The sequence below is a fragment of the Sinocyclocheilus anshuiensis genome, unplaced genomic scaffold (assembly GCF_001515605.1).
Source record: "Sinocyclocheilus anshuiensis isolate Anshui unplaced genomic scaffold, SAMN03320099.WGS_v1.1 scaffold1486, whole genome shotgun sequence".
Lineage (NCBI taxonomy): Eukaryota > Metazoa > Chordata > Actinopteri > Cypriniformes > Cyprinidae > Sinocyclocheilus > Sinocyclocheilus anshuiensis.
The window spans coordinates 353,458-366,285 of NW_015552651.1; the positions used below are offsets into that span (position 1 = coordinate 353,458).

The window sequence follows — 12,828 nt, forward strand, 5'->3', positions numbered from 1 at the left end:
GTAGTAGTAGTAGTAGTAGTAGTAGTAGTAGTAGTAGAAGGCGACATACCTTCACTCAGAGTGGACGCGACACCAGATGAAAGAGGCTCCGGTGGGTCTTCAAGACCAGCGCATCGGCCAAATATCTGAAATATATGTAAATTTTCCCCCAAAACTGTCGAGACAAACTGAAAAAGTAAGGAAACCGTTTTTTATAGGTTTGAAATTGATCGGCTTCAAAGCGCTCGTGTCAAGTCAAGAGTGCAGATAACGGCTTTTTAACGGATTAAAATATCAGTCGACAGGGGAGATGTAAACATACTCGTAGGAAAAACAGCAATATTACTGTCAGGGCTTAAAGACACTTTGTTACAAAAAACAACATAACGCACACATATTATTACCACTGTGTCATCTGTCGCAGCCGCAGTTGCACCTATCGACCGTTGGAATTAAAATTTTTAACCCAACTGGTTGCGTTGTTACAGAAATAACCCAATAAACATAGGAATAACCCAACAAAACGACCCAACATGTTTAACCCAGATATTGAGTACAGTAAATAACCCAACGTTTTTTAGAGTGTAGGGCTTAAATATAAACAACAGACTGCCCATTAAAAGTCTTTATAAACAACTGTAGCTGCACTCTAAAAAAATGCTGGGTTAAATACAACCCAGTGCTGGGTGAAATATGGACAAACCCAGCAACAGGGTTGTTTTGACCCAGCGGTTGGGTTAAATGTTTAACCCAACCTTCTGGGTAGTAACCCAACCGCTGGGTCAAAACAACCCAATTGCTGGGTTTGTCCATATTTCACCCAGCACTGGGTTGTATTTAACCCAGCATTTTTTAGAGTGTGTATAACTGGTATAACAATAAGTGATCATGTACGCTCAATAACAGATAATGAAACACATGCTTGCTTTATTTTAAGTTCTCTTACATCCAGCTCCACGTTTCTCATTTTCTTGCTTTACCTGGAGACTTAAATATAAAATTTAAGATAAAGTCGTCCATGGTCATTTTTACTACTGTCAGCAGTTGTTCTGAGTGTCAAGATGGCATAGATGAAGTATTTTAACATCCATTGGTATGTAATCGCAGAGACATGATGTGTAGATGTCTAATAATTTGTCACTGTTCGTTTATAAGATATAATATTATATAATACAGTAAACAAGGGTTGACATCTCTGCATGTCACACAACTATGGTTTTCAGAAGAGCTTTATCTCAGTTATTACTGATTAAGGGTTGTTGTTATTTTATTTTATTTTTTATTTTTTGCACAGGCAAACTCAGAAACAAGGGGGCGTTGGATTCAAATGCAGATAGTAGGTTTTAATAATAAAATAAGAATACAAAATCCACAAGGGACAGAACTGAGTACATCCACACCTAACATAAAAATGACAAACTGACTAAAATATGGCACACCAGACGGGAAGAAACTTAAAAGTCCACACACAAGACAGGTAATATAACAGTTTTGATTCAGATATCCAGTTACACAAATGATTGTTTTCTCTAGTGTTTTTTCAGACATCTAGTTTGACACCCTCTCAAGTCAGAATAATATCTGAGGAATTGCAGTGCTTTTTCATATTTTTTGGGTAACAATGATTGCAATAAAACCACACTGGTCTAACATACATCCAGACAAATATCATATAGGTAGATTTTACCTGAATGGTTAAACTGTGATAATTTCCTTTATCTCATCAAATTTCTAACCACAGGTATCAAGAAGTCAGTGCATATGGACTATGAATGATCTGTCACCACATTTTAGACAATCAACCTTTTTACCTACAGCTTTTAAAGAAATTTTCAACGCTAGAAATCATTGTTTAGAAGTTGCATTTAAAGTCCACTTGGCTCAAAAATTGTCTGAATGGACATGACACGTTTGCATAAGAGCATTCATTGTAAGGACAGAGATGCTCATGCTCATGCTATGGTCATTTGGCAGCATGATGGCAGCATTGCACTTCTGAGACCTTCCTCTTGGAATATACTGTAGACTCCTACCAACTCTACTTTACAAATAGTGTAGCGTTTTCAGTAGCGAGCTTTTTTTTCTAAGTAGCAATGGCCCACATTACTATTATTATCTCATTATTATGAGATACCCGACTGTCAAATGAGTCGGTTCACTTTTGAGTCGGCTCTTTTCAATTAATGCGTCGAACAGTAAGCGCAGCGATCCGATTCGTTTAGAGGTTCAGTCTGAATCGCCTGTTTTCCCAAGCACTGAATCGTTTGGCAAGGTAAGAGAACGAGTAAACTTAACATTTGTCTGTATCCATATTTAATTTTAACCTACAAGCATGCATAGCCTACTGCATATTTGTTTATTTCTTGAATTTTGAGCAGGCCTAAATACTGTGTAAAGTAATGTCATCCCTTAGGTTCCCACTATCAATTTGAATTCTTCTTATTGTTCGATAATTGTTCCGCATGCAGTAACGAGTAACATTGTTGGCTCTGTGACGAATAGCTCGTTATGTTCCTCATTTGTATGTCACTTTGGATAAAAGCGTCTGCTAAATGAATACATGTAAATGTAACGAACAAAACGCTGGTTCACCTTATCACTGCGCAGCGCCCATAGCCGACTGATTAGCACGTCCTAGCGGAAGAATACAGTACCTCTTAATTATGCTTAATGAAATCACGGTTTAATTAAATTTTGTGTCCTTATACTATTGTGTCCTTAATATGTTGTAACCATAGACTCTATAAAAACAGGTTGTAACCGTCGTGCCTAACATTTCAGCCATATAATGACTAAATTCACACGCACCTTATTGCCTAAGTTAATTAAATTTCTTGCTGAACGAGTTTTGTCACGACTTAAATTTTGTGCGTCGTTCGCGTGTGCTGGAGCTGGTTTAAATGTGGCCCCCTATGGCGTTTAAATAGTGTCAAATCTCGCGCATATAAAACAAGACGCGCGCACATGATATGAGCGCACAGACCAGTATCCGCGCGAGGAAAATCATCCTCGCGAGGGAGCATTTCTGCACCGCGAGCGCACAGAACAGTATCCGCGTGCAAAAATGCTCTCTCGCGAGAACGGCGCTGAGTAGCGCTCGCTCGACCTCTACGCCCTCTCAACTGCTCAACCCCTGCTCGCTCGTCAAGTTGACTTTTGAGACTTTGGAGGCGGGGATCAAATGGCAGACGTCTCCGCTCCTGTGATTGGTCAACACCGACCATGACATTTGATTGACTGGTTTCATCACTGACACCAGTGTTGTTAACGTACCGGTCATCATGTCGGAGCAAGTACGTTTTTTTGAAGGTATTTTATTCCATGTACTGTAAATAGCTAGCTAACTAAATGTTTAGTTTAATAAAACTAGCTGACGAACCATTAAAACACGGGTTCTCAAAGTGGTATACAATAGCCAGGGGGTCCGCATATTATTTTTAAAGTCCTATATCCCCGATGCTGAAAATGAGGACGTAATCTTAGAATCTAGTCATTAAAATAATTTACTGTTTAACGCGGCAGGTCATGACATTTTCTGCGTGTAAAACAAAAGTAGGACTGCACACCTAATCAATCGTCTTGTTTTATATGCGCGAGATTTGACACTATTATTTAAACGCCATAGTGGCCAGTCTTGTATGAGAACAAGTGCAAATCAGCATCTGGTTCCCGTAAATTATTACTACATTCATCTGTGGGAGGATCTATTTGACTTCCCTGTGCTGTCGCTTTCGGTTGTAGCATAATTATCAGCTGTACGTGCGCAACGGTTTCACTTCGACCTGAACTGACAAGTAGTGCTGACTGACTGACAGCGACCCCGCGAGCCGCTGCCTCTGAGAATCTGCTTCAGTCACTGGAGATCAAACCATGAGTGTCAGTTCAACACGGAGCAGCGGGGAAGAAATCGACGAGCTGGAGTCAGTTAGGTGAGTTGAACCAACCCTTCGTTCTTCGTTCTTCGTTCTCTGGACCTTCGGCATTCAAGAAATAATAAGCCAGGGCCGCTGCTGGCCACATGGGTGCCCTAAGCAGAATAGTATTGTTGTGCAGGATTGTGTAGGATTGTTGTCCTAAAAACAACAACAACAAAAACCTACTATAAGGGGTCAAAATAGAACTTTAATAAAATATAAAACTCAATAAATAAATTGTAATTAAATTGTATTATTTATAAATTACAATTGTAGCTCTAGACAGTTAACTATGGCTATGATTTTATTAATACAGTTGTCTGATTGATTTTATGGTCTCAAGCATTCAGAAATCACACAAAATAAAATTAAGCAGTTTTACTACAATAACCATGGTTAATTTTGGTAAGAGTTGTGATGTCCACATGTTTTTGTTGAAGAAATTAAAGAGGCTGTAGCATTTCTATCGCAAAAAGGTGGCCAAAAATTAAAAATTAAGTGGATATTTGAATTAAATGTTTGGTCAACAAGGATTTGATCCCTGTAAGTGTAACAACAGCAATTAGCAGGCCTTTGGTGCCCTTTGCAACCATTTGTAATAATGTAAATGGTTTATTTTGTATTACATTATGTATTTTAACAGTGTTATTCAATGAAACCATATGATTTTTATTAATTAACCAATCGCCTCGTTGTTTTTATATAAATAAGGAATAATCAAAGGCTAGCCGTGCTTTAAAGGATTTTAAATGCACGACGTGGAGGCAAAGAACCGCCAGACGCTGTTCTAGCTTCTGCCCGCTTCAAATCAGACAGAGATGAAATAGTGCGCTAAGATCACATTTATTTGAACGAATTATATTCAATTATCGATCGATCGAGAGAGAGAGAAAAAAAACAGTTGTGTGTACCTGCGTGTGTGTGTGTGTGTGTGTGTGTGTGTGCCAGTGATGCAATTAAATTAGCGCATTAATATGGAACGTTGATTAAACTGACTTGGAACTACTTGTGCATTAAACGGTTTTACTGCATACCCGCCAGCCAATCAGAATCCAGTATTCAGACAGACCATGGAATAAGTAAGGGTTATGTACATCCAGCCGGTTGTTATTTCAGAATAAACCCCGACAGGGTGATCAGGATGTACGTACATTACCATACGTACCGGCTGGATGTACATTATCCCGCTTATTACACGGCTACTTGCCACATAAGTAAATAATTAGACGCGAAATATTGATTTGAGTTGAAATATTTGAACGCAAAGCTTCCTTGAAGACAGCAGTTGCGAGCAAGCGGCAAATTCAAACTAGACGGACATTTAAGGGAAACGGTGCAGTCAAACCACTTATTACACAACATTTCACCACAAAAATAATTAAGGCAATAAAAGAATTAAGACGAAAATGTTTTAAAACCTTACCAGTTTGTTAGTTCTCTTATAATCCATTACAGCGTACAAAACAATCGTAGCAAAATGGCAGCAGCTGCGTTTGTATGAAACCAGAGTGAGTCCGCGATACCAGGATGACATAATTAAATAATTGTACACCATTTTGAATCGAGTTTTAATATTTTATTAGCTAAACAAACGCAAAGCTTCCACCAAGAAAAAATAGTTCAAGCAAGAGTACAGCGCCGACTGCTGTTACCCGGATGAGCCTGTGTTATTAGCTTTTACCGGTTGTTATCGAGGGATAGCATACCTCGGAATGTCGCGACTGACCAATCAGAATCAAGTATTCCACAGAGCCGTGTAATAATACATTTTAAGTCATGGAAACTAGAATATTAAGTCAGACGCGTTGAACATTAAAACACGTTACTAACTTCAACAGTCAAAAAAAGTTTCACAGGATTATGAACGTAGTTACCTGAAAGGGATGCACAGGCTTCATATCAGGCTTTTTTATTTTTATTTTCTCATCGCCGGACTGTGCTGATGTCTTTTCCCTGATATAGCCTAGTTGTCCATTAATTATGATGATCGTTTGTATTCAGCCGCATGCGCAAACATGAGGTGAGAGCGGGCGCAGATGCGGGAATGGCGTGTCACGTGTGCTTATACTGCCTACTGCGTTCATCAAATGGGAGTTGGTGCCCTACGCAAAATGCGTACTCTGCGTATAGGGAGCGGCGGTACTGTAATAATCACAGGATTAAGCTCAGTAACCATAAACTCTTTTATTTGAACTCCCCTAAATAAAGTTTGTGTGTATCAGTCTCAGATCCTCTTTTATGTTTCTTGACCTAAATTTGTTTTGTCAATGTAGTTTATCATATTGTTTTTACAGTGTTATGTGAGAATGAAAACAATAAAGAAAGAAAGAAAGAAAGAAACATAAGTTTATGAAGCGCAAACTGTTGTCTGGTTTGTGCCGTTTAATTGATTTGTAGCTACACCTGTTTGTTGCTGAAGTTAATAGCAGCGTCAGCGAAATAATGAGGAAATGCTTTTATCGTTTTATTCATCTATAGTGAATGAAAGGGTTGAAGAAAACTTATTGCTCATTCACTGTTATATAATTTCACTTTTTTTGTTAGAGGGCAATATAGCAAAACAAATGTAAATTATTTTTTTTTATTAATCACTGTATATAATTTACCTTTTTTTGTTAAAGAGCAACATAGCAAAACATATGTAAAACTTTTTTTTTTCATTCACTGTATATAATTTTTTATTTATTTATGTATTTTTTTTTGGTAAAGGGCAACATAGCAAAACAAAAGTAAAACTTTTTTTTTTCAGTGTATTTTTTCCCCCTTTTTTATGTCATAGTCATTAAACAAAGGCTTTTTGGAAATCCCACAAAGCCTAACATGTCAGGGTTATATTTCACCCCAAAAGGAGCCTGTTAAGAGCCATTAATTTTGTTTGTTTGCTTTTTTTGTTTGTTTGTTTATTTGCATTGTGACATTATTTTGATGACCAGTAAGCACATTCAGCTCAATTCTAATTACAGTAATGCATGTGGATGTTTTACATTCAGTTGTCAAAAGACTGTTGATACAGGTATGAGAATCATCCCGTCCATAAATTGTTTTATTTTTATAATAAGATTTACCCCATAACATTATGCTAAGGCTATACTTGATATATAGGCATAATGAGGGACAAATACGCCATACCCATACCAGCATACTGGAACAACAGCAAATATGTCACCACCACATTATGTAAATAAACGGCACAATACAGCCTGCGGGTTATTGTATTAAGGTCACTGTTCTGTAATATCAGTCTAATAACAGAGAAGCATGGTGATGTGTACATCGTTCTTGAAATACATGACAATCCTAAATGGATTTCCATTTAAGTAAAATATGCAAATGAAATCAGCTTTATTTTGTTGCTGTGGTAATGCAGTGCTGTGTTATCCTTGTTTTAAGAGAAATCACTCATGTGCATCAATATATAATACACATATCCATTGTGTTGTCTAACCCAGATGCCAGTTTCCAAAGCTCTGGTAACTGTGTGTGGATGTTGACAGACAATAGTGGATATCAACATACATCTTGGCTTGGTGTTCAAGTGCCCCATTCTGTTTCTCTCTGTAGCTGGTATCATTATGATTTGTCCCGGCATGCCGCTGAAGCTCTTCTCCTTTCGAATGGGGTAGATGGGAATTTTTTACTCAGAAACAGCAACAAAGGACCTGACTGCTATGCTTTGTCTGTCCGGTAAGAAATGTCCACCTCAAAAGTTTATAAGTACTTGGTCCACTCAGTTGAATCACTTTGATATTAAAGTGCAGTATTGCTCAGACACAAACACACTTGAATATTTTCCTTGTGTGCACTCCGTTCAATTTATGGAGGAATGTACCTGCAAAAGCTATCATTAAAAATGGTATGCAAGGGTACTTTGGACAATAGACAAATATTAATTTGACTTAGTTAATAAAAAACATCCTAACTATTTTTTAGTACTTAAAAACAAAACTTTTCATAGGATTGTAGCTTTGCAGGTAGCCAAGTCTCATTTTTTATTTATTTTATTTTTTCCTATTTTTAAAAATATTTTTAAAATGTAAATCATTCCTGTGATGGCAAAGCTGAATTTTCAGCAGTCATTACTCCAGTCTTCAGTGTCTGATGATTCTTCAGAAATCATTCTAATAAGCTGATTTGCTGCTCTAGAAACATTTCTTATTGTTATCAATGTTGAAAACAGTTGCACTGCTTAATATTTTTGTGGAAACCATCATGCATGCTTTTTTTTCAGGATTCTTTGGTGAATAGAACATTTTTTGTTATTCGTAGCAAAATAGTCACTCGTCATTTCTAAACGAGAAATGTTATCCTCTGACCTTTCATTAAGCAAGCAAGTTAAAAAGTCAAATGATTAACCAATAGTTTTGTTAGTCCTCTTATTTTTTCCATTTCTCTTATTTTCTGAGGTTCTTTAGATTACTTAAAGTTTTTTCAGTTCCCCTTTTCAATGTATCAGCTGTGAACCTCACTTTGTCTTGTGTCTTTAAAGTAAAGCTACTTATTCTTACTCCTACTGAAATATATAAATGTGACCATGCACCACAAAAGCAGTCATAAGTAGCACAGGTATATTTGTAGCAATAGCCAAAAATACATTGCATGGGTCAAAATTACCGATTTTTCTTTTATGCCAAAAATCATTAGGATATTAAGTAAAGATCATGTTCTATGAAGATATTTTGTAAATGTCCTACCGTAAATATATCAAACATGTATTATCATTAGTAATATGCATTGCTAAGCACTTCATTTGGTCAACTTTAAAGGTGATTTTCTTGCTCCCTCAGATTCCAGATTTTCAAATAGTTGTATCTCGGCCAAATATTGTCCTATCCTAACAAACCATACATCAATGGAAAGCTTTTTTATGCCTATTTCAATACAACTTGGTGTGATATCGCTTTTATACACCAGTTCTATAAACAAGTTAACACTGAACAATACTGAGATTTCAGACACAGCATGACAGCACTTCCTCACTCCCTTTTTCATCTCCAAACTTCTTCAGAGCAAAGGATTCAGTGAAACACTTTCATGTCCGGCGGCAGTTTGGCAAATATTCCTTTGGCTTCAATGAATTTCCTTCCCTTCAGGATTTTTGCAGTCACCTTGCCAATCAGCCCTTGCTAGGCAGCGAGACAGGTTAGCTATGTGCTTTTAACTTACAGTTCACAAACTGCTTTTCAGCATTTCTTTGGCACAGTGACCCTGTTTCCTGTTTCACTCTTGTAACCAAGGAAACCTGATAGTGCTGCGGTTCCCATACCCACGGCAGGTGGAAGAGCCATCCATTTATGAGACGGTGTGTGTGCATACGGTCATGCAGACAGGCCGGCATGAAAACGACCTAGTGCCTAATGCTCCAGCAGTAAGTCAAAATGACATTATACAGACCCACTTGCACACACACATACTGCATTTGAAAGAGTATGAATGTGGCTTGGAAAGAGCAAAAATAATCTTAAGGTGCCCCTATTATGGGTTATGAAAGGTTCATATTTTGGTTTTGGGAGTCCCCAACAATAGGTTGACATACATGCAAGGTCAAAAAACACTTTCATTGTCTTATAATATGTATTTATTTTTACCTTACTTGCTCAACGACTCCCAAACGATTCGCTCAACGATTCATTTTTCCAAACCCCTCCTTTGCGTGACGCTAATCTGCGGTGATTGGTCTGATTGGTCTCATTTCCATTGCATCCTGCCTGTAATGCCTGATAAAGCAGCGTTTGTGAGCAGCAGTGCTGCTTTGTGTACAGCATTACCGGGGAAACCGCTATTTTTACCGCTCCAAAAGCGGCACCTAGTGGCAAAGAATGAATTAACTTTTTCATTCAGACCAACGGGAAAAGACCAACAAGTGGGCGGGCAATATGCTAATGTTTCATGTTGACTTCAACATGAAACAGCTTAAGATTCGTTTTAAAAACGACTCGTTTCAATGATTCAGAGTCGACTCTTTCTTTTGAGAGACAATAACTTTATACACGGTGCACTTTCAGATTTAAAACTTGGCAGGATGTTTTCATTCACTTAGAGCTGTGTTACACACTGCATGAAAGGTAATTTTCAAAAATCCATAACAGGGGCACTTTAATAATAATAACATTAATTAATTTATCTGTGTATTTAGTATTATCTGGGCTCCTGAATCGAAAGTGCTTTTATGTTGTCAACAGCTTGGCACTAAAGAAGGCTATCTGGTTAAACAAGGAGCGATAATCAAGGTATGGTTACAAAAGTTACTATGTAAACATAGACTATTAAAAATTCAAACCAGTGTTTGCGGTAAATGCCAGTTTCACGCTAATAAGGTAAATTGTAACTGGGTTAAACTGGTTCTAGAGCAAACCTAGACCTAGTTTTATTGGCTGACGGATTACTCTTTATTTATTTTCTGGGCAGAACTGGAAGCAGAGATGGTTCACACTGAATAGAAATGAACTTAAATATTTCAAGGATAAAATGGTAGGTCTGTGTATTTTGTACAATAAGATTTAAATTAGATAAGAACTAAAGTTGATTGTTTATCTCACAGAAAACTGTCTCCTCAGTTTGTAGAGCCAATACGAACCCTGGATCTGACGGAGTGCTCTGCTGTCCAGTTTGATTACAGTCAGGAGAGGGTCAACTGCTTCTGGTAAGAGATTTATAATAAAGTGATAATTCGTGATAATACATTATGCACGTTTTCTGTCTCTCTCTACTTAAATTTAAACTAAACGAAAATGACATGTTTATTTCAGTTAATGTTTATCTTTTGTAATTTTATGTTTTATTGCAAGTAATGAAAAGTAGTGAATTTTTTTGATGGTTTTAGTTTTATTTAACAATAATAACCCTAGTTTGCTGCCAAAATCAACAAGGCCAGCTCAGTTCAATTCTGAATGCTGTATGTTTTTATGTAACGAGTGGCTACAGTTAAAAATATAACTATAAATATAAAGTAAAATATTGTTACTTTACCCATTAAGGGTTTAGAGAAACTGTAATAAATAGAGATAACTAAAATGGCAGACTGTTTCATTTAATTACAAAAGCAAAGTTTTTGATGAAAAATAAGACCCCTTTCTATTGTGCTAGACTACATATCGTATCTGTTTTTACATCTGAAACTTCTGCAGTTGGCCAAGCATAAAATTACTGTCTATTTTTGGCAACTGAAAATGAGCTGGTATCTGCAGCATTCAAGTGGCTGACAGCTTACAGTTCCTGTACTCACTAAATCAGCATTAGACAATGTGCATGACATGAATCAAAATTCACGCTGTCTGTCTACCGACCAAGCGGTGATAATAGAAAGTAATTACAATTTTATATCAAAATCCTAGTATTGTGTTATTCATAGATATTGTGTATCTGATATTTTCCTACATGCAAGTGATTCTCAGTAATGAGGAAGTATAGTCAGAAACTCTTATACATGGACTTCCTCCTGCCCACATATTTTCCAATGCATGCTTAATTTCAGCCTTTTACTTCCATTATACAACTTAAAAAAAAAAAAAAAACTTTTTATTTATGGTTTTTATATTTTTACAGAACATCCCCATCCCCAAAATTTGAACCCCTTACAAATGAGGGACAGACCAAAAAAAGAGAGAGAGAGAAAAAATAAATAAAATAAATTCTCTGTCATCATGCATTCTCTTTGCGGAGGAAACATTTGTACATTAAATCTCGAGAGGTTAAATTAATGTTATATTAATATTACATTAGTTGACCCATCTTAAATTACATATCTAAATATCTTGTAATACTCTTCCATCTTTGAAGAAAAATATCCATCTTCATCTAACCCATGCCGTAATTTTTTTCCATTATATAAACCTGTTTCAGTCTCTGAGTCCATTGAATCAAACTTGGAGAACCTTCTTCAATGTACTGTTATAATTTTTTTAGATATCACTAACAATATCTTTAGTACATATCTATTTTCCTCATTGTTGTCAGACCTATGTTCCTGTTTTGTTGTGTTTTCTCCCCATGTGCTCCCCATGACCCAGTTTCTCCCTCTCGTTTGATTAGTCATTTGGTTCAGGTGTGTCTCGTCAATTACCCTCGTTTAGTCTTGTGTATATATAGTGGTGTCTGTTCCTGGTTTCCTTTGTTCAGTGTTAATGTCATTTTGTACTTCCATGGTGTGTGCTACGTGTGTCTCCTGCCTGCCCTGTGTTCCTTGCTAGATTGTGAAGTTATTGCCTTCGTCTCCGTGCTCCGACACTGTAGACAGCGTGACAGAACACTGGACCAACAAAGATGAACTGGGCTGAAGACCAGCTGTGGTGCCTGCGGCAGGGTGGTAGGCCTTTGGAAAAGGTATGTGGAGGAATTCCTCGAGCTTTCCCATCAGGTGAGCTGGCATGATGCTCCACTCGGTGCTTGTTTTCAGTTGGGTCTGGATGAGGAAACGATTTGCTGTAGTCTTTCTGCATGTGAATTCTCTTTGGTCGAGTTGATTAATCTCATCCTGTATTTAAATGGTTCAGATTTTGAAGTAGAAGTTAAAGGGTTAGTTAACCAAAAAATGAAAATTAGCCCATAAATTACTCACCCTCAAGTCATCCTAGGCGTATATGACTTTCTTCTTTCAGACGAATCCAGTCGGAGTTATATTAAAAATTGTCTTTGATGTTTCAAGCTGTTTAATGGCACTCAGTGGGTGTTGCATGCTTCAGTCCAAAAGAAGTTAAATTAAAAAGCGCCCATCCATAAAAAAATAGTGTCTCACATGGCTCCGGGGGGGAACAAAGGCTTCCTGTAGCAAATCGATGCGTTTTTGTAAGAAAAATATCCATATTCAAAACGTAATAATCACTTTAATGTAGCTTGCGCCAACAGTTGTACACGGAAGCAGCTCCGGGCGGATGACGTATGGAGGTCGGCTTTGCGCATGCGCCGCTCAGAAGTGACGAACGCGGAAGCGCAGGGGAGA

General features: G+C 37.3%; 1 protein-coding gene across 2 annotated transcripts in view; it reads left to right on the plus strand.

Annotated features, from left to right (window-relative positions):
- Positions 1 to 2,204: 2,204 nt before the first annotated feature.
- LOC107667071 (dual adapter for phosphotyrosine and 3-phosphotyrosine and 3-phosphoinositide-like) overlaps positions 2,205 to 12,828 on the plus strand; it is a 14,453-nt gene continuing 3,829 nt past the window's right edge. Inside the window, exons 1-8 of one of the 2 annotated variants that reach the window (XM_016458666.1) lie at positions 2,205 to 2,251; positions 3,721 to 3,908; positions 7,455 to 7,577; positions 8,899 to 9,032; positions 9,128 to 9,258; positions 10,073 to 10,120; positions 10,299 to 10,361; positions 10,448 to 10,533. In XM_016458666.1, coding sequence (XP_016314152.1) covers positions 3,850 to 3,908; positions 7,455 to 7,577; positions 8,899 to 9,032; positions 9,128 to 9,258; positions 10,073 to 10,120; positions 10,299 to 10,361; positions 10,448 to 10,533 — 644 coding nt within the window. In that variant the 5' untranslated portion in view covers positions 2,205 to 2,251; positions 3,721 to 3,849. Of the gene's footprint in view, positions 2,252 to 3,560; positions 3,909 to 7,454; positions 7,578 to 8,898; positions 9,033 to 9,127; positions 9,259 to 10,072; positions 10,121 to 10,298; positions 10,362 to 10,447; positions 10,534 to 12,828 lie in introns of those variants that run through there. The other variant, XM_016458665.1, reaches the window with a different exon arrangement.